The sequence below is a fragment of the Anolis sagrei genome, chromosome 2 (genome assembly GCF_037176765.1).
Source record: "Anolis sagrei isolate rAnoSag1 chromosome 2, rAnoSag1.mat, whole genome shotgun sequence".
Classification (NCBI taxonomy): domain Eukaryota; kingdom Metazoa; phylum Chordata; class Lepidosauria; order Squamata; family Dactyloidae; genus Anolis; species Anolis sagrei.
In genome coordinates, this window is record NC_090022.1 from 87,566,105 (window position 1) to 87,586,886 (window position 20,782).

Consider the following 20,782-nt stretch of genomic DNA (forward strand, 5'->3'; position numbering starts at 1 on the left):
GGGCAGATCGAAATGAGGGGTGTATGTGAATGGACTTGCAGGTTTACAAGATGAAAAATGCCCCCACTACCAAATGCACCTCAAGAGGCGCTTTGGATATGGAATTTGACTGGAATGGTGAAAAGGCAGTTAATACTGTTTTTATTGTTTTAATTAATGTTCTATTTATTGTTTTAATTGTTGTTATATTACTTTATAATATTTAATGGCATCAAATTATGCCAAATGTAAGTCGTCCTGAGTCCCGCTTCGGGAGTTGAGAAGGACGGGGTAGAAATACTGGAAATAAATAAATAAAAGTTAAAGTGGTGTCAAACTGCATTGATTCAGCCTGAAACTCTATGAATACATACTAGGTCAGTGGTTCTCAAACTGTGGGTAAAAGTGGCAGGTTCAAACCCAGAACCTCAATCAATGGCTAATACCAAATGAGAGACTCCCACCTGGGCACACAGAAAACTTGGCGACTTGGAAGGCGCTGAACAGACTGCGCTCTGGCACCACGAGATGCAGAGCCAACCTCAAGAAATGGGGCTATAAAGTGGAATCCACAACATGCGAGTGCGGAGAAGAGCAAACCACAGACCACCTGCTGCAATGCAACCTGAGCCCTGCTACATGCACAATGGAGGACCTCCTTATAGCAACACCAGAGGCACTCCAAGTGGCCAGATACTGGTCAAAGGACATTTAATCAACTACCAAGCTTGCAAACTTTGTGTTTTGTCTGTTTTGTTGAAAATGTAATACAAATGTCTGGTTGCTCCTGACACGATAGATAAATAAATAAACCTGTGGGTCCCTAGGTGTTTTGGCCTACAACTCCCAGAAGTCCCAGCTGGTTTACTAACTGTTAGGATTTCTGGGAGTTGAGGGCCAAAACATCAGGGGGCCTAATGTTGAGAACCACTGTACTAGGCATACTTTATACCAGGCATCCTCAAACTGCAGCCCTCCAGCTGTTTAGGCCTTCAACTCTCAGAGTTCCTGACAATTGAACAAGCTCGTTAAGGCTTCTGGGAGTTGGAGGCCCAAACAGCCGGAGGGCCGCAGTTTGAGGATGCCTCTTCCACAGTATAGATCAGGCATGGGCTGATTTGGGCCCTGCTGCTTCAGGTGTTTTGGACTTCCTAACAGGTCCTCTCAGTTGCTAAAGCTGAAAGGGGCCTGTGGCTGTTAGGAAGTCCAAAACGCCTGAAGGCAGCAGGGCCCAAATCAGCCCATGCCTGATCTATACTGTGGAACAGGCATCCTCAAACTGCGGCCCACCAGCTGTTTGGGCCTCCAACTCCCAGAAGCCCTAAGGAGCTTGTTCAATTGTCAGGAACTCTGAGAGTTGAAGGCCCAAACAGCTGGAGGGCTGCAGCTGCAAAAGATTCCCCCCAGGCACTTCCAAGCCATTGAATGCTAATCAAGGTGATCAGCTGAAACATTCACAGTCCTTTGTCTCACCCTGGTCATTCCACAGATATATAAACCCATTTTTCCTACTTCTCACAGACCTCACTACCTCTGAGGATGCTTGCCATAGATGCAGGCGAAACGTCAGGAGAAAAATTGCTTCCAGAACATGGCCATATAGCCCGGAAAAACCTACAACAACCCAGGGCCCAAGTTGTCCCATGCCTGGTGTAGATGCTCCCTATACCATAGGGGTTTCTTGACAAGCCATGGCCTTCCTCTGAAGCTGAGAGAGTGCATCTACCAGGTCTCCAGAGTGGCAGCCTAACGCCCAATGCGCGACGAACGCGTTATTACCGCCCTGGCTCCTCTGCCTCCTTCTCCCTCGAGAGCCCTCCCGGCACTGAGCCCGCCTTGGGCCTCTGGCTCCGCCCCCTCCGAACCCGGGCCTCTGGCCCCGCCCCCTCCGACTGGCTTAGCCAATGAGATGGCGCGGCGCAGGGACACAGCCCCAGTCACGTTATAAAAGGGCGCAGGCGGAGGGGAGTCAGGCGAGCGCTTGCAGTGTTCAACGTGGAGAGAGGGAGAGAGAGAGGCAGAAAATAAATCCATCCATCCCTCCAGCGGGCATCTTCTTCCTCAGCATCGTCGCACTCAGCATCAGCCATGTGTGGTGAGTCAGGGCGGGCGGAAGGGGATCCAGGCAGGGCTCTGCAATGGGAAGCGAGGGAGGGAAGGAGAACAAAAGCCCTTCGCTAACTCCAAGGTGTCCCTTCCTGTCCCTTTTGGGGGTCGCTCCAGCTTGCAAAGAGTCCTCTGCTCCTCCTACCCGCGACAACCTCACAACAAAGCGGGGTCATTTCGCATTTTCTCCGCCCTTCCCAGTCTCCCCCCCCCCCCCTTGCCCATCCTGATCCTTGGATGCCTGCATCCATTTCTTCCCCTTTTTTCCTTCTAGGGAGCCATTAAAGCTTTGGCTTGTGCTGTCTCCTTGCTTTCCGGGCTGTGCTGAGGGTCCCTTTCTTTAAGCTGCTGTGCTTTTCCCAATGGGATCCATGCCCTGTGAAAAACAACGCTATAAGCGGGAAGTTCCCACTCTTTTCCAGCCCTGAAAGGTAATCAGATCTCCACGAGGGAAGGGCAGCTCAGGCACACACTTGGGAAAGTTCTCCCGTGGCCGTTTCCTCTGCAGTGAAAGCCCCCTTTGTGCAGGCAGGAAATCAGAGCAAGCCCCAGTCACTCAAAAACAGCAACCTAGCAACCCACTTTCCCTTTCAGGTTTCCCCTTTCCTCCTTCGCCCTTTCTAAAAACACATTTCAGTGGGTTTCTTTCAGTGGGACACGCGTGGCAGAGTGGGATGTTCAGTAATACCCCCCTCAAGTTCACTGTGCGCCTTCCTGATAAGTCGTAAGCAAGGGGAAATGGGGTGAAGGCTTGTCTGGACTGAAGACCTAATGGGGTTCATTTGGAATGCTGTTGTTTCTCATTAAAGGCTTTCCCCATTGGCCTTCAATATTGACATGGAGCATAGAGGGAGGGCATCCACAAAGTACAGCTAATGCAGTTTGACATCTCTTTTACTGGCCCCGGTCTACAAGTTTAGATTGTGTGATCAGGAACCTCCAGTTGTGCAGTGGGTTAAACTGCTGAACTTGCTGACCGAAATTCTGGCGGTTCAAATCCAGGGAGCAGGGTGAGCTCCCACTGTTAGCCCCAGCTTCTGCCAACCTAGCAATTCGAAAAGATGCAAATGTGAGTAGATCAATAGGTACTGCTTCTGCAGGAAAGTACCACCACTCCATGCAGTTATGCTGGCCACGTGACCTTGGAGGTGTCTACAGACAACGCCGGCTCTTCGGCCTAGAAATGTAGATAAGCACCATCTCCAGAGTTGGACTCGACTAGACTGAATGTCAAAGGGAAACTTTTACCTTTATTATTAGGTGGTTTTAATTTTTGTGTCCTCGTGTTTAAATGTATGTTAAGTTTTATATTTGATTGTCTTATTGATTTTGATGCATAGTTGTGTTTTATTTAGATTTATGGTTTGGTTTTTAATGTATTGCCATTATTTGTTGTAAACTTCTTTGACCTCCCCCCCCCCCCCCCCGGTGAGAAAAGCAGTATATAAATACAGTAAATAAATTAATAACTGCAGTGGCTGAATGCTATGAAATCCTGGGAGTTGTAGTTTGGTGAGGTTAAAGAGAAGGCTAAATAACATGGCCATACAGCCTGGAAAACTCACATTACCCCAGCTGAATAAAGACTTTGCTACACTGCAACTTCTTGGATTCCGTAGAACTGAGCCATGGTTGTTAAGTTGTCAAACTGCATTAATTCTGTTGATGTACCCATACTTCACACACCAGGAATTTAAATTGCCATCATTCTTAGTTCTTGAGATATATGGCGCTCATGAACAGCACCAGGTTTGTACTATGTGCAACTGTGGGCTATTTTGCCTCATGTAACATGATGTTAAGTAAATTCCGCATGCCCCTGATCAACTTAAATTAAGAAGAGGTTTGGAGAGGTGTATGTGTCATTATATGTTACGTTAATTTGGGACAATAGCCTTTTACAAATGTTAAGTGTTCAATGTATGTCTTTCATAGTGATGGCTCCTAATTTTATGCATAGGGCCCTTTTGTGTCCTTTCTCTCTAGCAAAATGGCACTCCAAGCAGCTAACAGTAGGAAAATATGAAAATAAAACCCCACCAGATCAATCATAATTAAGAGTTAGAGGAGACCATATGGCCCATCTAGTCCAACCCCCTGCCATACAGGAAAATACAATCAAAGCACCCACGACAGATGGCCATCCAGCCTCCAAAGAAGAAGCTTCCACCACACTCTGAGGCAAAGAGTTCCGTTGCTGAACAGTTGTTTGAGTCAGGAAGATCTTCCTAATGTTCAGATGGAATCTCATTTCTTGTAATTCAGTCGTTCCCAACCTTTTTTTGACCAGGGATCACTCTCCAACAGTACTACCAATCAGTTACAAATCAATTTTTGGTCAACTTTAGATTCAGTTTGATTACTTCAAGTGCTGATTCAGAAAATTGCATTGGATAGACCACATTAGCTCAAAATATATGCCATCCAGTAGTCACCATCTGCTTGGCCACAGAAAACCATATTTAATAATGTAGAGCTGATGTGGTAGTAGTAATCTTTCGTGGGTAGTCAGCCTCTACCCTCCTGACATCCCCATTCCCTGGCACTATAAGAGGGTTTCATGAGACCAGTCACTTTCATTGCTGCGTGGTTTTGAGGCAACAGTGTAGTAATGGTGAGGCTGAGGACCATATTTTTGTTCATAGTGATCCATGGACTACATGTTGGGAACCACTGCTGTAATTTGGACCCATTGCTCAGTCCTAGTTTCCAGGGCAACAGAATACAAACCTGTTCCCTCTGCCTTATGACATCCTTTCACGTATGTATACATGGCTATCATGTCTCCTCTCAATCTTCTCTTCTGTAGCCTAAACATCCCCAGTTCTTTAAGATGCTCCTTACAGGGCATGGTCCCCTGATCTTTTATCATTTTAGTTGCCCTCCTCTGGACACCGTCGAGCTTGTCAATATCTCTTTTGAACTGTGTTGCCCAGAATTGGACACAGTATTCCAGGTGAGGTCTGATCAAAGCAGAATAGAGAAACACCATGACTTCCCTCGATGGAGATACTATACCCCTTTTGATACAGCCCAAAATCCCATTGACTTTTTTAGATGCTGCATCAATCAAAACACAGCCTTTAAAAAATTAATGTCCCATTAAAAAAATAAAGTTGAGTGGGTGGAGTGATAACAAAATCCAGACATTGGTTTGTTTTGTATTTTGTATTGCTTGTCAATTGATTTGGGCATCTAATTGTGCCTCCTCTGTAAGCCACCCTGAGTCCCCCCCGGGGTGAGAAGGGCGGGGTATAAGTAAGTGAAATAAATAAATAAATTTAATCCACCTTCAAGAGGAAGGACCCTTAGATCTGTATTTCTGATATAAAGAATTATCAATTTGTTTTTCCCTGTGAGCCAAGAATTGGCATCATATTTGTACAAGTTGTCCACAATTGTTTCTCCCTTTTCTGAAAACTCTCCAGTGGTTCAGGGAGCAGCTCCCATCCAGGAATTCCCACTCTGAATTTCACTAATTTAGATGTCCGAGTCCTGAATAAGAATATCATCGTGTGCGTTCTGCATATAAAGATTCTGTTTGTATGTTTGGTTGACCAGGGAGCAGATCTGGCTTCTATAACCTTACTGCAAAACACAATTATGGAAGGTGGTTTTGAGTGCCTGCAAAGGATTAAAATCTTGCTATGATCGTTGTATAATTCAGGGGAGAATGAGTATTTTAACTCCACAGAGGAAGGCTGTATGACTAGAGCTCTGAAACTGTGGGAAGCATTTCCTACATTTGAATTGCTATCTCAGAACATCACATCACATTAGGACTATTTTGGGATAATAGCCCTCTGATAAAAATAAATCCTCAAACATTGAAGTTAAGTCTAGTAAAGTAAAAGGGATTGTGAGTGGATATAGCTTATATGCCTGAACATATATATGAAAAATTGGATTGGATCTACATTTTCACTCTGATGGAGACATAGTCAGCTAACAGACCTTCTTTAAAAGGTGCCCGCTTTCATCCATTAGAGAAGGTTCTCTATCAAAATCATTTTTCAGAGTGGTCTTGCTGAGTTACAACAAATCAGAGAAAACTGTACAGCCAGGCCTCAGCATTCCCTATGGCTAGGGGCAAAGGGCTCCCATGAAAGTGAAAAAAGTGAATAAAGACATTGAAAAAAAATCCTTCTAGGAATGTCTAGGTTTTCCAGCATGACTCTGTGATCAACATCTGATGGAAACTGATAATAGAATCACATAGGAGGACCTAGAAATTATAGAGAGGGATTCCTTAGGGATCTTGGTTCTCTGGCATGACGAGGAAGTTGACAGTAGTTAAACTGGAGGACCTAGAGAACACACGGCAAATGCAAGGCCTGCGGGCCGAATCTGGACGGCCATATCATTTTATGTGGCCCATGAGACTTAAATGCCAGGGCAACATAGTTAATTTATACAGTCTTGCTATCACAAATGGCCCTTTGAAAGCAATTATAAGGCTGGCGTGGCCCTCAGTGAAAATGAGTTTGATTCCCTTGACCTAGAGATTTCTAGAGAGAACATTCTAATCAAATCCATGAAAATCAAAAGCACAAATGAGGAAGGACATCTGTCTAATGCAGTGGTTCTCAACCTGTGGGTCTCCAGGTGTTTTGGCCTACAACTCCCAGAAATCCCAGCCAGTTTACCAGCTGTTTAGGCTTTCTGGGAGTTGAAGGCCAAAACATCTGGGGATCCACAGGTTGAGAAGCACTGGAACGCTATGTGAGCGTGCTGTTTCTTTGTTCATCTAATACCATGAGATGTGGAAGCATGCTATTCTTGCTTTCCTTCAACTTTCTCCCGCATTTGCATTGTATGGCAAGTGACTTTTTAAAAACAGAAGAACTTCTTCTGTCAATAGATTTTATATCCTGATTCTCCAGGGTTTACCCTCCGGAGGGCTGTCCCCAGCCAGCCCCCATCATGTAGGAGTTGATGGAAATAGTGTGAGTGTACAAGAGCAGAACTTCTGCACAGTCCAAGTATTACAACTACCTACTGATTCAAGATTGCGTAATTTGTATGCTGGAAATGAGGTTAATGTAAATAGTGTGTCTGTATTTTGACTAAGAAAGTGGGGATTTTGTGCTGTTCCACAAAGTGCTAACTAAGGAGTGGTGTGGCTGACTCAGTATGAAGTAGCAATGGCACATGGTGTGACTTCAGAGCGGTACTCAGCCTTTCTGACACCCTTTGGTGCTGCTGTCGTAGCAACCAGGCAATTTTTCGTGATATAAACAGTGTTCCAGTAATGTCACTGGAAGCTTCCTTCTCTTGGCTGAAAGTCTTTCAAGACATAACCCTGGCAATACAGAAGTTTAATGTGAAACGGTTACGTTCTGTTCCAGAATATGTGTGTGGAAACTTTTTAGAAATCAAATGATATGCTGGTTTTTTTTTAAATGCATTCCTTTTTCTAAAGACAGGCACTCTTGTTCATGTTGGAGAGCACAGCTGTAGTCTGCTGGCTGGTGATGAAGTTATGGCTATAGTTGCATACGATTAACATTAATTAAAACACTAAATTTAATATTGGGCATGGTATGCTTAATTCATGGAAGATTTGCTTACCGATTAACTGTTAGTAAACCTAATAAATTAAGTTTTGACGGAACGGGGGGAAGTCTTACATTTCTCAGTGGTTCTTTTTATTTTAAAGGCACTTTTTGTCCTGTTTGATTAACCACAAACCCATTCCTCCCCTGATGGAACATCTGCTCCACTAAAACTATCAGTTTTATTGTATGTATATGTTTTAATTGTTTTATAATTTGATATGTTATATTTATTTGTTGTATAATGTGGCATTGAATTTTGCCATAATTTGTAAACCAGAGGTTGAGAAGAGTGGGGTATAAGTATAGTAAATAAATAAATAAATGTAGTTTAGTCATTCCCAACCTTCAGATGTTGCTGAACTGCAGCTTTCAGTATCTTTAGTTAGCCCAGGCATGAGCAAACTTTGGTTCTTAGGAATTGTGGGACTTGAAGTCCAAAACACACGGAGGGCCGAAGTTTGCCCATCGCTTCGTTAGCCTGTCAGTAGTCAGGGAAGATAGGAGTTAGAGTCCAAAAGCAGTTTGTATTTTTAGTTTAAGGTTATATTTCCAGCAGTGGCAGGCTGTTGCTTTTTTCTACCTTCGAACCAAGGCATGAAGGGAACAATTCCACTCTGTGTTGATTTGCAGGATCTGAAATACAGAGGTATACTGTAAATGAGTAAGGTCTCATTTAGCTTTCATGGCAAATCAGAAGCACTACTTTTCTGGACTAAAACTCCCAGAACTTTCCAGCCAGTAGGATGATTATACTAGTTGGAATGAGGGAAGTTACACTCTCAAAAGACAATAACATTTCCAATCTGTGCATCTGATGACAATTAGGGGAATTTGTTTTATTATTTTGAGAAACCCATTGAGCCAAGTACCAGGAAGGAAGGCATAGGTACATGTAACTTTCATACCTGTGGCTTAAGCCTCACTCTTTAGTCCTGAACTCTGAAACTCATTGCAATGGATCCTGGCAAACTGGGAGATTCCAAATTAACAGAAAATGCAGCTACTTTTTCAGTATGTATGGTACGAAAATAAAAGAAGTGAAGTACTTACATGGGGAGTATAGCAATACATAATTGCAAGATGGATCAATTCATTGCAGAAGGCTCTTTTTTGAGCAGAGGGGTTTGAAACAATATAAGCAATACATATTTTAAAAGTGGAGATGGAGAGGGGAGCAATGTCACAGCTTGTTGTGCTCCAGATACAAGTGACCCATATCTTGATCCTGGATAAAGAAGGCCAAGCACTGACATTCTCCTGGAATTTTCCCACTGAAAATTCTCAGTGAACCTTTATTTACTCAACCATTTGCATTCCTGAATATGGAAGCAAGTACTTCAAAGCCTTGAGGAGAGATAAAAGGAGCCGGAAACAAAGATGAGCTTGAACAACATCTAGATCACTGCAGAACTAGAGTAGTTTTAAATACCCATGTATAGACTCTTTATGCCACTCGTTTTCAAAGAATAAGAATATTGCATTTTCCTGGACAGGATTCCTTCTGTGTAGGCACTGAAAAGCAAGTTTATCTTTTTAATCAAACCAAATGTTTAAGTCATTTCTAGGTAGGAATACTTGTTTGTTTTCTCTTGCATGGTTAAAAACAACAGACTGAAGACTGAAATGTGACACTCTACTTTGGGGGTGTTCACTGGTAGATGGGATTTAGACGTAAGATATAATTAAATGAAGATAATGAGTTCCAAAAGGAAATAGTACTATTATGAAGATAAGGTTTACAATAATGCTAAAGATTGCATTTCATGCTGTACACATTTTAGGTGTTTGCTGCTCCACAAAATGTTATGGCAGAAATAAAGTTCCTTGTCTTTAAATTGCCATAGATGAGCAATTCCCAAGGCTCCATGCTTAATTCCTGTCTTTCCAAGGAATCATTGTCCAGGCATGGAAGACTGGTCTAGGAATTATTCTGCTTTAATTTCCATGCCACTGTTTCTCTCTTTCTGTGTGTGTGTGTAGCTGATGCTGTTTCTTGTTAAAAAAAAAAGGAATAGTGTAAGCAGGAAAAGAGACTTAAAATGTGTCTGAGGTTTCCCCTAAAATTAAATCCCAAAGTGATTGTGATAAAGCATCAACACATGTTTCCACTGTGGGAAAGAATGGGGAACTAGTTCATAATTTTGCATCTTATTGACCAACATTTCAGCAAGATGACAAAGGAAAAATACCAGATTTATTTCTATTTAGCGAAGTATTGTCATTACAAGCCTTGGCTCAAATGGTGTATTGTTTTTGTCTCAACTTCATATTTACTGTAAAATGTAGGCTCATTCTAATGTTTTCAAAGTTGAAAACTGAGAACCAAGTGAACACAATTATGAGGCAGTCTGTTTACAGTATTTTAAAGAATAGCTGCCTTGAGTTATTGGGAAGAAAGTGGTTTGTAAATTATGATGATACGTGAAGGGGGAAAAAGCTTTTGAAAGAGGTGCCATAGAATCTCAGAGTTAAAACAATATCATCCCTTTGAAATATATTTAAAAACATGTAAATCCACGTAATTGTATCTTAATGCTGGACATTGTGTGCTGAAGACAAACAGTTAAAAATGTAATAGCAGGTACAATGAAATATGTGCATTGAAAGTATGATCTCTTTCCCATGGCCCAGAGAATCTGAAATGTATTCTTTGGCAGCCCAGGTTGCTGGTATCATTTCCAGCACAAAGTCTCTAGCGGCTTCCGTGTCTCCTGGTATGCATAAATAGGAACAGCGATGGAGTTCAGTATAAACAAGGACCTTTTACCAATCATAGCACACTGGCTGCATTGTGAAAGGATCCCTCAAAAGACTTCTCCTGGGGTAACATAGGCTTTCAAGCACTATCTTTTAACACAAACCTGACAGGCAACATACTTAGTTAAACTACTGGTTCAGAAAGTAGCTGGAAAGGCCTGCTTTTTAAAGCTGCAGTTGTGTGGAAAATGTTTAAAATGTACAACTCTGGAAAAAGAGCACAGAACTTGAGCTGAGTGTGTGGAAAAATTCTAAGTGTCATAACCTTTGGAAGATTATCTAGCTGTGCCAGGGCAATCTTCCTTTTAGGCATGAATTATATCTGGTCTGTTTTACCCAAAACATAATGTCTTGGACAATTTGTCTGTATCTCTTTAACAGATATGTGAAATACTGACTATAAAGTTTTTCTCCATATCAGCTACTATCAAAATATTATTTTAATGGTATCTTGAGATATTTCGTTTCAGGGCAGGATACAAATATTTTCATAATAACATAATAACAGTACCACAAATTGATAAAAAGCTTGCTCAGCTTTTTAGCCATTGACCTCTAGAGTCCTTTATGGCTACGTTTGGACTCCTCTGGTATTCAATATCTGCATGAAATCCCTGCGAAAGGTTATCTGAGGTGTAGGATTTGGTGCCACAATTAAACTGGTGATGCCCATCTCTGTTTCTCTTTCCCACTTAACACCATGGAAACTTTTGTGCTGAACAAGTGGCTGGCATCAGTACTATCCAGGATTTAGGTGAATTAATTGAATCTTAATCTAGACAAGATTCTGGTGCAGATCAAGGAATAGGGATTCAGCCTCTGCTGGACGGGATTACACTTCCTCTGAAGGCACAAGTTTACAGTCTGGGTTTACTCTTGGATTCAGCCTTGAGCCTGAAGGTCCAGTTTCTGCAATGGCCAGGAGAGCATTTACAAAATTAAGCTACAGCACTAGCTGCATCCTTTCCTGGAAATATATTACCTGTTTATGGTGACAGATCTAGTGGTTACATCCCATTTAGCTTACTGTAACATGCTCTATATTTATTAGGAATGTGTACAGGGAGTATTCATTCCCCTTGTTGAAACTGCTCTAAGAGCTCTCAGTTCATTTCTGGGCACAATTCAAAGTCCTTGTTAGGATCAATAAAGCTTTATATGATGTAAGTCCAGTCTATGTTCTTTCCCAGACTCATAAGATATTTAGGTAAGGCCCTTCTCGTAGTCTTATCTGGTCCCACCATGTAGGCTAGGAGGGCTCCCTTCTGTTGTTTCAGTGTTCTCAAATGAAAAATTTTCTGTTTCACTAGGCTTTTGGAAACTTAGGGCTTTTAGTAGTGTCCTTTTTTCTGTACTGTAATTAACCATGCTGTTTTAAGTTTTATGTGTTGTCTTGAGTCTCATCATTTGGAGAAGAGGAGAGGTGTAAGTAAGTGAACAGGTAACAACTTTTTGACTGAGTAACAAATGACGCCATAGCTAAAGGGAAGCGTTTCACTCTGTTGGCATTCTTGGCTTTGTGGAATACTTGGTCTTGATAAGAAAAGCAATCATTTGGCAGCATTTGTTAGGCCTGTTGACTATTGTTCCAGGCCTGGTGTCAAAGATAAGATTTTGAACTTACTGAATTGGGTGATACTATTTTAATGACGACTGCTTATGCAAGAAAATTTATTATGAATTTTAAAAGGACATTGCAAGATTCACTGGAAAATGTTGACTCAATTGAACTTTTCACTTATTTCTCAATGTACGCAAATATTTGGCAATACTTGACAATTCATTCATTGTTCCCTTTTCCTCTGTCCAACAGGAATCTTCGCTTATCTGAACTATAGAGTGCCCAGGACCAGGAAGGAGATATTTGAAACTCTAATAAAGGGACTACAAAGGTTAGAATACAGGGGATATGATTCTGCAGGTATGTAAACTATATTGTTGTTGACATTAGTGCCTGCTGCCACTTATTATTGTGTGCTGTTTCTTCTGTACCAAGCAAGTGTTATAGGAGCTATGTGAGGGAGAGACTAGGCTTGCATCTCCCAACCTCGTGGCTTCCAGATGTGTTGGACTACAGTGCCATTATTCTCTGTCAGCAAAATGAATATTATTACACTATATGATAAGATGTGTTCTGCATTTCAGGTGTTGCAATAGATGGAAATAACAATGAAGAGAAGGAAAGGAACATCAAATTAGTTAAAAAAAGAGGAAAAGTAAAGGCTCTTGATGAGGAGTTACAAAGTAAGTCTATGTGTTTGGGTGTATTTGTGGCCAGTATGGCATAGAGAGTGACCCTAAGCAGAGTGTCAATTTTGTGTTTGTTTGCTTTTTAGTGTTCTTTCTAAAGAGAATTCTATTGTCTCTAGAAAGAATTCATTACAATATTGGGTGTGGTGCAGGGTGGGTAGCACATGTATCCACTAGTATGTGAGAGTGGATTTTCCACTTTTGGCAGTATAGAGTATCCTGGGAGATATATCCCTGTGGTGTACACCCACATTTTGTGCAAAAGGATACATTTATCACACAACAGTCAATTGAAATTTAGCTATTCACCTCTTGAAAATATTCAAAACAAATTCCAAAAATCAAAGCATTATTTTGCCATTTCTATATAAGGGGCCCCATTTTACTTCATCATTGTATGTAAAGTGAACTTGAACATGCATGGATTTGAGTATCCGTGGGGTCCTGGAGCTAAATGGCAGCAGATACTAAGGGTCTAGTGCACTCAGTTACAAATATTATTATATCAATGCAAATATTGAATTAATTAGCTCATAAAATTATTATTTATACCCTGCTTTCTCTCTCCACAAGGAGACTCAAAGCGGCTTACATTAAAGCATTTCAATACCATTTAAAATCTACAAATATACAAACATTAAAACAGAATTAAATACAATTTGTATTAAAAATTCAGATAAAATCTGTGTTTTTAAGGACATCTAATCATATGTAGAATACTATATAAGACTGCAACAGGGCCTTGCTTGAAGATGACACTGATATTATGTTTTACAATTTTGACTAGAACACGGTACCTTACTCTGGCTTGTTGGTGGCGGATAAATTATATAAGAATGTTATTTTAACTATTTTTAATTATTTTAAAACTGATTAGTTTTGTTACTTTGTAGTTTTAATAGATTTTTGTTTTATTTAATTATTTAAGCTTGCATTCTAAAATGTACATAGCAGGGACTGGCGCATGCAGGTTTAGTGTGGTGAAAGGATGGGGTGAAATGGTTGGGGCAGCTCATTTGTTTACATTCAGGTCTTGGAAACTTATGTGCCAGCACATATGCCTCCCTGCTGTTCTAGATCCTTTTTGTGAGTAATTTCTGTCTGTCTGAAATTGTCAAAAGCCAGATTTAAAAAAAAGTAGTTGCCTGAAAAGGAATGGAAAGGGATCTTGGAGCTTGATTCTATTTCTATGACAAACCAGGGAAGGGCTGCGCTAAGGTTGCGTGGCTTCCAATCAAAAACAGACATTAAAAGTAAAATGTATCTCAAGTTTTATATCTTTTGTGATGCAAAAAGTTCACAGTTTATTAATCATGTGCTCTTTTTACTATAATTTGACTTTAAAGTGACCACTGTGTACTAATGTTTTATCTACATAGAACAAGATGGTTTGGATCTAAAGGCAGATTTTGAGACACATTTTGGCATTGCTCACACTCGCTGGGCAACTCATGGAGCACCAAATGCAGTGAACAGTCACCCTCAACGGTCAGATAAAAGCAATGGTAGGTACCCCTCATTATACAAATTGAAAAAACAAAACAAAATGAATTGTGCTGGAAATATTCAACAAACCTCTAATACTGTCCTACAAACTAAAGGGAATTCATAGCAATAGTATCTGATGAAGTTGCTGATAGAATTTCAGTACAAAAAAACCAAAATGACTGTTGAGCCCTTTGCACTTTGAAAATTCTGGGTTTTTTTTTTTTTTTACAGTACACATTTAAATCACCTTTATGGTTGAGGGTTTATGCTACACTCCTAACCTTTTCTTCTTCTTTTCAGAATTCGTTGTAATCCATAATGGGATCATTACAAATTATAAAGATCTAAGGAAGTTCTTGGTAAGCTGGTAACAACAAAATAATGCGTAAATATTTTTTTGGTATTCCAGTGCTGTGCCATCATTTGGTTATTTGGTTTAGCAGTGGCGATAATAGTTCTTGAGAAAATCTGTCCTATGTTGCCATTAGCCTTACCAGCTTATTATGAGATGACAAAGATCTTGAGGATAATGAAGCATAAATACCTTGTTAGGAAGTAGTACAATACAGTTCCTGATAGGAATTATGAGTCTCACAGGAATTAGCCCAATTACTTATGAGACACCATGATTTTAATGCCTTTGAAACTGACAATTGAGTAAAATATTTATATCTATCATCAGAATTTTGTTGAGTGGTCTGAAGGACAGCAGTGGTGATCAAGGCAGCTAATGGACAGAATCCATGGCTTGTGTATGACTTCTTATTTTGACTAATGGGTAGAAATAAGATGTTATTTAAAGGTATTGAAATATGTTGTATACAACTGAGCTTTTGGGTCATAGGCAAGTAAATGATTCAATTAAGAAGTTGCCCTTAGATCTGTCCTGAGTAGAAATGCCTAGGACTAAGTTGCGCATTGTATCCTTGCTAACAGAATATTCCCATTTGTAAGAATTATGTTTGACCCTGTCTACTCTGCCCTTGACTCCACCCTGGTATCTAAGCATCTCAAACTTTTTAAAGTTAGAAATTTAGAACCCATGTGGAAAATGGTTCTCCTTTTGTTGTACTTGATCATGTTGTATACAAATTTCAAAAACCTTAAATAAGAAGTCTTGACCTAATGTTTCTGTTACAACATTCCAGGAGACCAAAGGGTATGAGTTTGAATCTGAAACCGATACTGAGACCATAGCAAAGCTAATCAAATATGTGTACGATAATAGAGAGACTGAAGATATCAGCTTTTCTACATTAGTTGAAAGAGTCATTCATCAGCTGGTGAGTGAGAAATCCTATTACTTTAATACAGTTGAAAATTTCTTATGGATTTTGTATGTTCCGGAACACTAAAAAGAAATGATTTTCAATTCTTAGTTATACTTTACTTTCATTCTTAAGAAAACATAATTTCTAACTTTTTTAAAAAATGCCTTGTGGCTGCAAGTTAAAGTGAGATTAGATACATGACAGAGGTTTGGATGGGATTGCCCCTGTTGTTTCTTCCAACTCTATGATTCTACATTAAATAGTAACATTTCTAGCAGTATTTATTATTATTTTCTTTCTGGACTTTTTCTTTCACATAACTTTTTAAAATTCTCTTATGAATTTTGTTTGGTATGGAACAATGAAAAATGATTTTCAATACCTAATTATACTTGGCTTTCATTCCTAACAAACACATATTCATAGAGGTTATCAGTGGATTGTAGTTTTGATGACTATATAATACTGACATTGGCAGTAGACAGATCATTGAATATCAGTGGCTAGGGGAAAGGATAGGAAGGGCCCTTTTGCATTTATGTCTTGCCTGTTGCTTTTTCATATATACATTATTATCCAATTAATTAAATTCTGATTTAAACAGTTTGGCAGAATTTAGTGAGAATTAAAACCCACACCTATGTGCACAGTGCTGTATTTATTTAATTGACAGAATGCAAGTTTTTATTTTTATTCTACTCCTTTGTTGCTAATACATTTTCCCTGAGACAGCTTCTGACCAAGACATTTTATTCTCTTACCCTTACAAATATTTTTTACTATTATCCCATTATTTTACCAATTTATGTATATTTTTCTTCCTTCTCAGGAAGGAGCTTTTGCATTGGTTTTCAAAAGTATCCATTATCCTGGGGAAGCTGTTACAACCAGGTAAGTAAAGTGGACCTCTGCATAATATGTATACAGCATCATGCTAGCTGCAGATATATGGAGAGTCAGGAATGTTTGCTAATCAAGACATGGTTTTCATAGCAACTCACTGTCTGGTTTTCCATCAATTCAGAAGAGTTCCTAAGAAGGGTCCTGGATGGATCTTTGCCTTGAAAATGGTTGTAGACTCACTTTACTCTTCATGAAACATACATAACCACCTTCTCTATTTTCCCATTGCTTGACAGGAGAGGGAGTCCTTTGCTTATTGGAGTTCGCAGTGAATCTAAACTTTCCACTGAAGAAATTCCAATCTTATATAGAACATGTAAGTTGTTACAATTATTGGGAATGGATTGCAAGGTAGAATGGTTCATTTGAAATTTTGGTTATAACAAAAATGTGTCACTAGAAATCCTATGGAATTTATCTCCTTCTGTATCTGAGCAGGATCTGAATGCTCAAATAAGTCCTTAGTTTTAGAATTGGCAAGAGTAAGTATATCCATTTTTAAAAATAAGGTCTTCTAGCTGTGTTTAATAAGTTCAGGGCACTGGGATTCAGAATGTTGTTGTACATTGGAAAGTGGATTCCATCTGAAATTGTGATGAATACATGAGATGGATTGATATATTGATCCTGTGCTTACATTTTTCCCGTTGAAATTAGTAAGTTGAATAAATGTCACGACTCTCTTGTACAAAATGTTTGGGACCAAAAGTTTTTAGATTTCTTTCAGAATGTCTATATTTAGATATACATGGTGAATGAGGGGAAAGGGGTCTAGTTCCAATTCCAGTCAGTGACAACTGAATTTTTCCTCAAGGAGGATGAGGGCGAGGATTCCACTTAAACAGGGTTCTTGAAAACAGGCATCCTAAATGCATCCCCTATTGACAGGACATTTTTGGCCTTTTAGCAAAGTGGCCAGGAAGGAAGGAGAAAATTCCCTTTGCAGTGGCTGATGGGGCAACTCCATTGCTTACCCTTGTGGCTGTTTTTAGGTCATCCGCCCCACCATTGGACAGACAGAAGGTTAGAGCAGAAGAGTCTGGGATATTTGCTTTGTACAGGGCTCCTTGAGGAAAAGCTGTTTTTCCTGAAGGAAGAAATGCGTCACTAGCAACAAAAAGATTAGTTTTTTGGAGTATTTTGGATTTCTAGATATAGGAGACTTGACCCATTTTCTTCATGAGGTTGTGGGCCTAGTTCTTAGTTTTTCATAACCTGTTTCAAACTAGTTGCATTCTGTATTTTAACTTGATACAAACGATTATGGATATGGCACAGTTTGTTGAGTGCGTTCAGGTCCAGAAGATTAGTCCCTTTGTTTATTCAAAGATGAACAACTCAAAATATGAGAATGCAAAACTCATATTTATTCTTGTATAAGCAGAGTTCAAGAAAATAGCGACTTCAACACAAACCAGTAATACACCCACAGTTCTTCTGAGTATTACACTTGCAAATAGTCCATGCATTTGACTCATGCAATTTTTCCAGTAGAAAATATGTCTCTTCCAATTTTCCTTCCTTAGACGTGGAGACAACCAGAGAAAACAAACTTGTCAGCATCAAATGGGCTGCAAGTCAGGAACTTACGCCAAGTAGCAAGGATTCAGCAAACCCAACTCACAGACCAAACACTCCCAGTTATACCCCTTTGGGAATAGCCCAAACTGATTGACCTTAATTACTCAGCCTGTGACTCTTAACACACACCCTGTAGCGATCCCACAGTAACGTAACCATTTACCTTAATACTTTCTCCCCTTTTTCCTAATTGATAGGTAATATTGAAAATGTAAAGAATATATGCAAAACACGGATGAAAAGGCTGGACAGTTCTACCTGTCTTCATGCTGTTGGAGATAAGGCAGTTGAATTTTTCTTTGCTTCAGATGCAAGGTAACTTAAATGACAATGGCAGTACTGGTTTAATTTTGCTTTTCTAATTTATAAAGATGTAATCCATTGGTAGTGTCAGCTGTTGTTAATAACCTCCTGGAAGTCTAGACAAAAATGATCTGCCTGTGTGGACTATCCTGGGCATTTTCACTAAATGCATAGCTAGGATGCAACTAGAGTGTATTTAGCACTATGCTATCTGTGAAGAGGGGTTGAGGAAGGAAAGATGATTGCATCCAGACTGTTTGCAGTGGATATATGTGTTTGCTATTTCTAGGCCCTTTGCTATGATGGGAGATTTTACAACCTGCTAATTCATCTGTTTTTGCTTCTCTATTTTCTTTGTTGTTGTTGTTGTATAGTGCCATAATTGAGCATACCAACAGAGTCATTTTTCTAGAGGATGATGACATTGCAGCGGTGGCTGAAGGGAAGCTTTCTATTCACCGGTTAGAACGCTCAGCCAGTGATGACCCTTCTCGAGCTATACAGACCTTGCAAATGGAGCTTCAGCAAATCATGAAAGGTAAGGCCACCTGAGCAATCTCGGCAATCAAAGGGCACAAAGAGGGGAGCTTGAAGATGTAGAGCCAACAATGCTGTGGGCAGAAGTGTTATGGGGAAGAGGATATTAGAACAATAGTTTCAGGTAAGGATAATTAGCGATAGGTAACAGAAGCAGATAAGAATGGATAAATTCAAGCTCCAGGTAGGAAAAGAGAAATTATCAAGGCTATGAATGGATAAGATCAGAATACGAACTTTGGTTTGATGAGAGTTGAATATAGAAAGAGGTCAGGAAAAAGTTGTAATTTAACTAACATGTTACATTGTATGAGGGGATTGAAATGTTCCATGTTTAACTTAAAAAACAACATCTTCACAGTTTTATTTTTGACACTTCTGTCTCTTTCTCTATTTCCATTTAAGAATTAATAATGAGGAATTGGCCATGTCTTAACAAACTGAACCAATACCTCTGTAGTATCCCTCCCTGACTATGGTCCAAGTACCGCAATCAGGGAGAGATCTTAAGTGTAATAGGTCAAAGTTGGGTGATAGGACCTCGGTGACTGGTCCTGCAAGGAGAAGAGATCTGTCATAAATAGTTTTAAAGCCTTTTTCATGGGAACTGGGAACCTAGAAACATTTCTATTGAAACCTGAGCTATAGCCAGTAGTATAGAATATCAGATCTGAGGCTTTGCTTGTACATTGTATAGTGTGCTCTCATCTTAACTATCAGTAACTCATTTTAAAAGATGAGTGATTTTATTTAAAACCTTTATACTCTTTGTGTTTGCCATTTCAGTCTTTCAAGATTACTTGCAATGATAGAAAGACAATACTTTTTGAAAACAGGGATTATTTATATAAATACGTATTTCTGGGAAAAATTCAGTAGATGGAGAAATGTCTGTGTAAAGAAGGAAGGTTTTAAATAGATTTCTTGCGGTTATGTGCCTTTAAGTTGTTTCAAAGTTATGGGAAGTGTAACGGGGATTCTTGGCAACAATTATTTGATTGTTGTATTATTGATAGTTGCTGATATTTTGTATGCTATTGCTCTATTGTAAACTGTGTTTTTATATGTTGTACACCGCCGTGAGTCGCCCTAGGGCTGAGAACGGCGGTCAACAAATGAAGTAAATAAAATAATAAATAAAATAAATGTTCAGAGGGGAGGAAGCTGCTGTTGCCTCCCTTAAATGTTGAGAGAGTATGACTTGCCCAGGTTCACGCAGCAGGCTCCCAATACTGAGCAAGGGTTTGTACCATGGCTTTTAAAATCACAAATCTATCATTATTCACTTACATAACTAGGCCTATTTACTGTAGATGGTTACATATGTTGAGTGGAACAAATTGGCCTTACTCCTGCCACTTGGTTTAGCAGTTTAATGTCCTACTGAGTTAGTATTTCTGTGCCTGGTTATTCTGCTATAAATACCACCTTCAATCAAGGCTCAATCAAGGAAACAGTGGCTTTAAATCTGCAAGACCTGAGTAGAGCAATTGAGGTATCTTGGAAGTCTGCCATTCATAGAGTTGCTGTTAAAGAGTAATAATTATTAAAGAGCAATAATTACAAAATCATTATGAAACTGACTGATCATATTTTGTAAAAACAGGGAACTTCAGTGCTTTCATGCAGAAGGAGATCTTTGAACAACCAGAATCTGTTTTCAATACTATGAGAGGAAGGGTGAACTTTGAGACCAATACAGGTATGTTGGAGAAACTTCACATCCCTTTCAATTTTACTGCTATTCTTTAAGAATTGCAACTGAACTGAACTAAATTGTTTCCTTCTGTTTTGTGGAAACTATAGTCCTTTTAGGCGGCTTAAAGGATCACTTGAAAGAAATCAGAAGATGCAGGCGACTGATAATTATTGGCTGTGGAACCAGTTATCATGCGGCTGTGGCTGTAAGTTCAATTTACTCTTAAATGTGAAAGTTGTTTAGAGAACTCTTGGCAGTATTAGTATGTGAGCCTTGTGGTGTTTAATAGTTTGTTCACATTTTGTATTATCTCTGCACATAAATGCATTCATCGCATGCTGTGCAATTTT

The 20,782-nt window shown here is 39.6% G+C and overlaps 1 protein-coding gene across 1 annotated transcript in view; it reads left to right on the forward strand.

Annotated features, from left to right (window-relative positions):
• The first annotated feature begins 1,929 nt into the window (after nucleotides 1-1,929).
• Nucleotides 1,930-20,782, forward strand: part of GFPT2 (glutamine-fructose-6-phosphate transaminase 2) — a 29,325-nt gene continuing 10,472 nt past the window's right edge. The window contains exons 1-12 of the mRNA XM_060765380.2: nucleotides 1,930-2,074; nucleotides 12,214-12,321; nucleotides 12,546-12,644; nucleotides 14,030-14,155; nucleotides 14,439-14,497; nucleotides 15,287-15,421; nucleotides 16,239-16,300; nucleotides 16,549-16,628; nucleotides 18,091-18,208; nucleotides 18,571-18,734; nucleotides 20,340-20,435; nucleotides 20,540-20,637. Coding sequence (XP_060621363.2) covers nucleotides 2,068-2,074; nucleotides 12,214-12,321; nucleotides 12,546-12,644; nucleotides 14,030-14,155; nucleotides 14,439-14,497; nucleotides 15,287-15,421; nucleotides 16,239-16,300; nucleotides 16,549-16,628; nucleotides 18,091-18,208; nucleotides 18,571-18,734; nucleotides 20,340-20,435; nucleotides 20,540-20,637 — 1,152 coding nt within the window. The 5' untranslated portion in view covers nucleotides 1,930-2,067. The remainder of the gene's footprint in view (nucleotides 2,075-12,213; nucleotides 12,322-12,545; nucleotides 12,645-14,029; nucleotides 14,156-14,438; nucleotides 14,498-15,286; nucleotides 15,422-16,238; nucleotides 16,301-16,548; nucleotides 16,629-18,090; nucleotides 18,209-18,570; nucleotides 18,735-20,339; nucleotides 20,436-20,539; nucleotides 20,638-20,782) is intronic.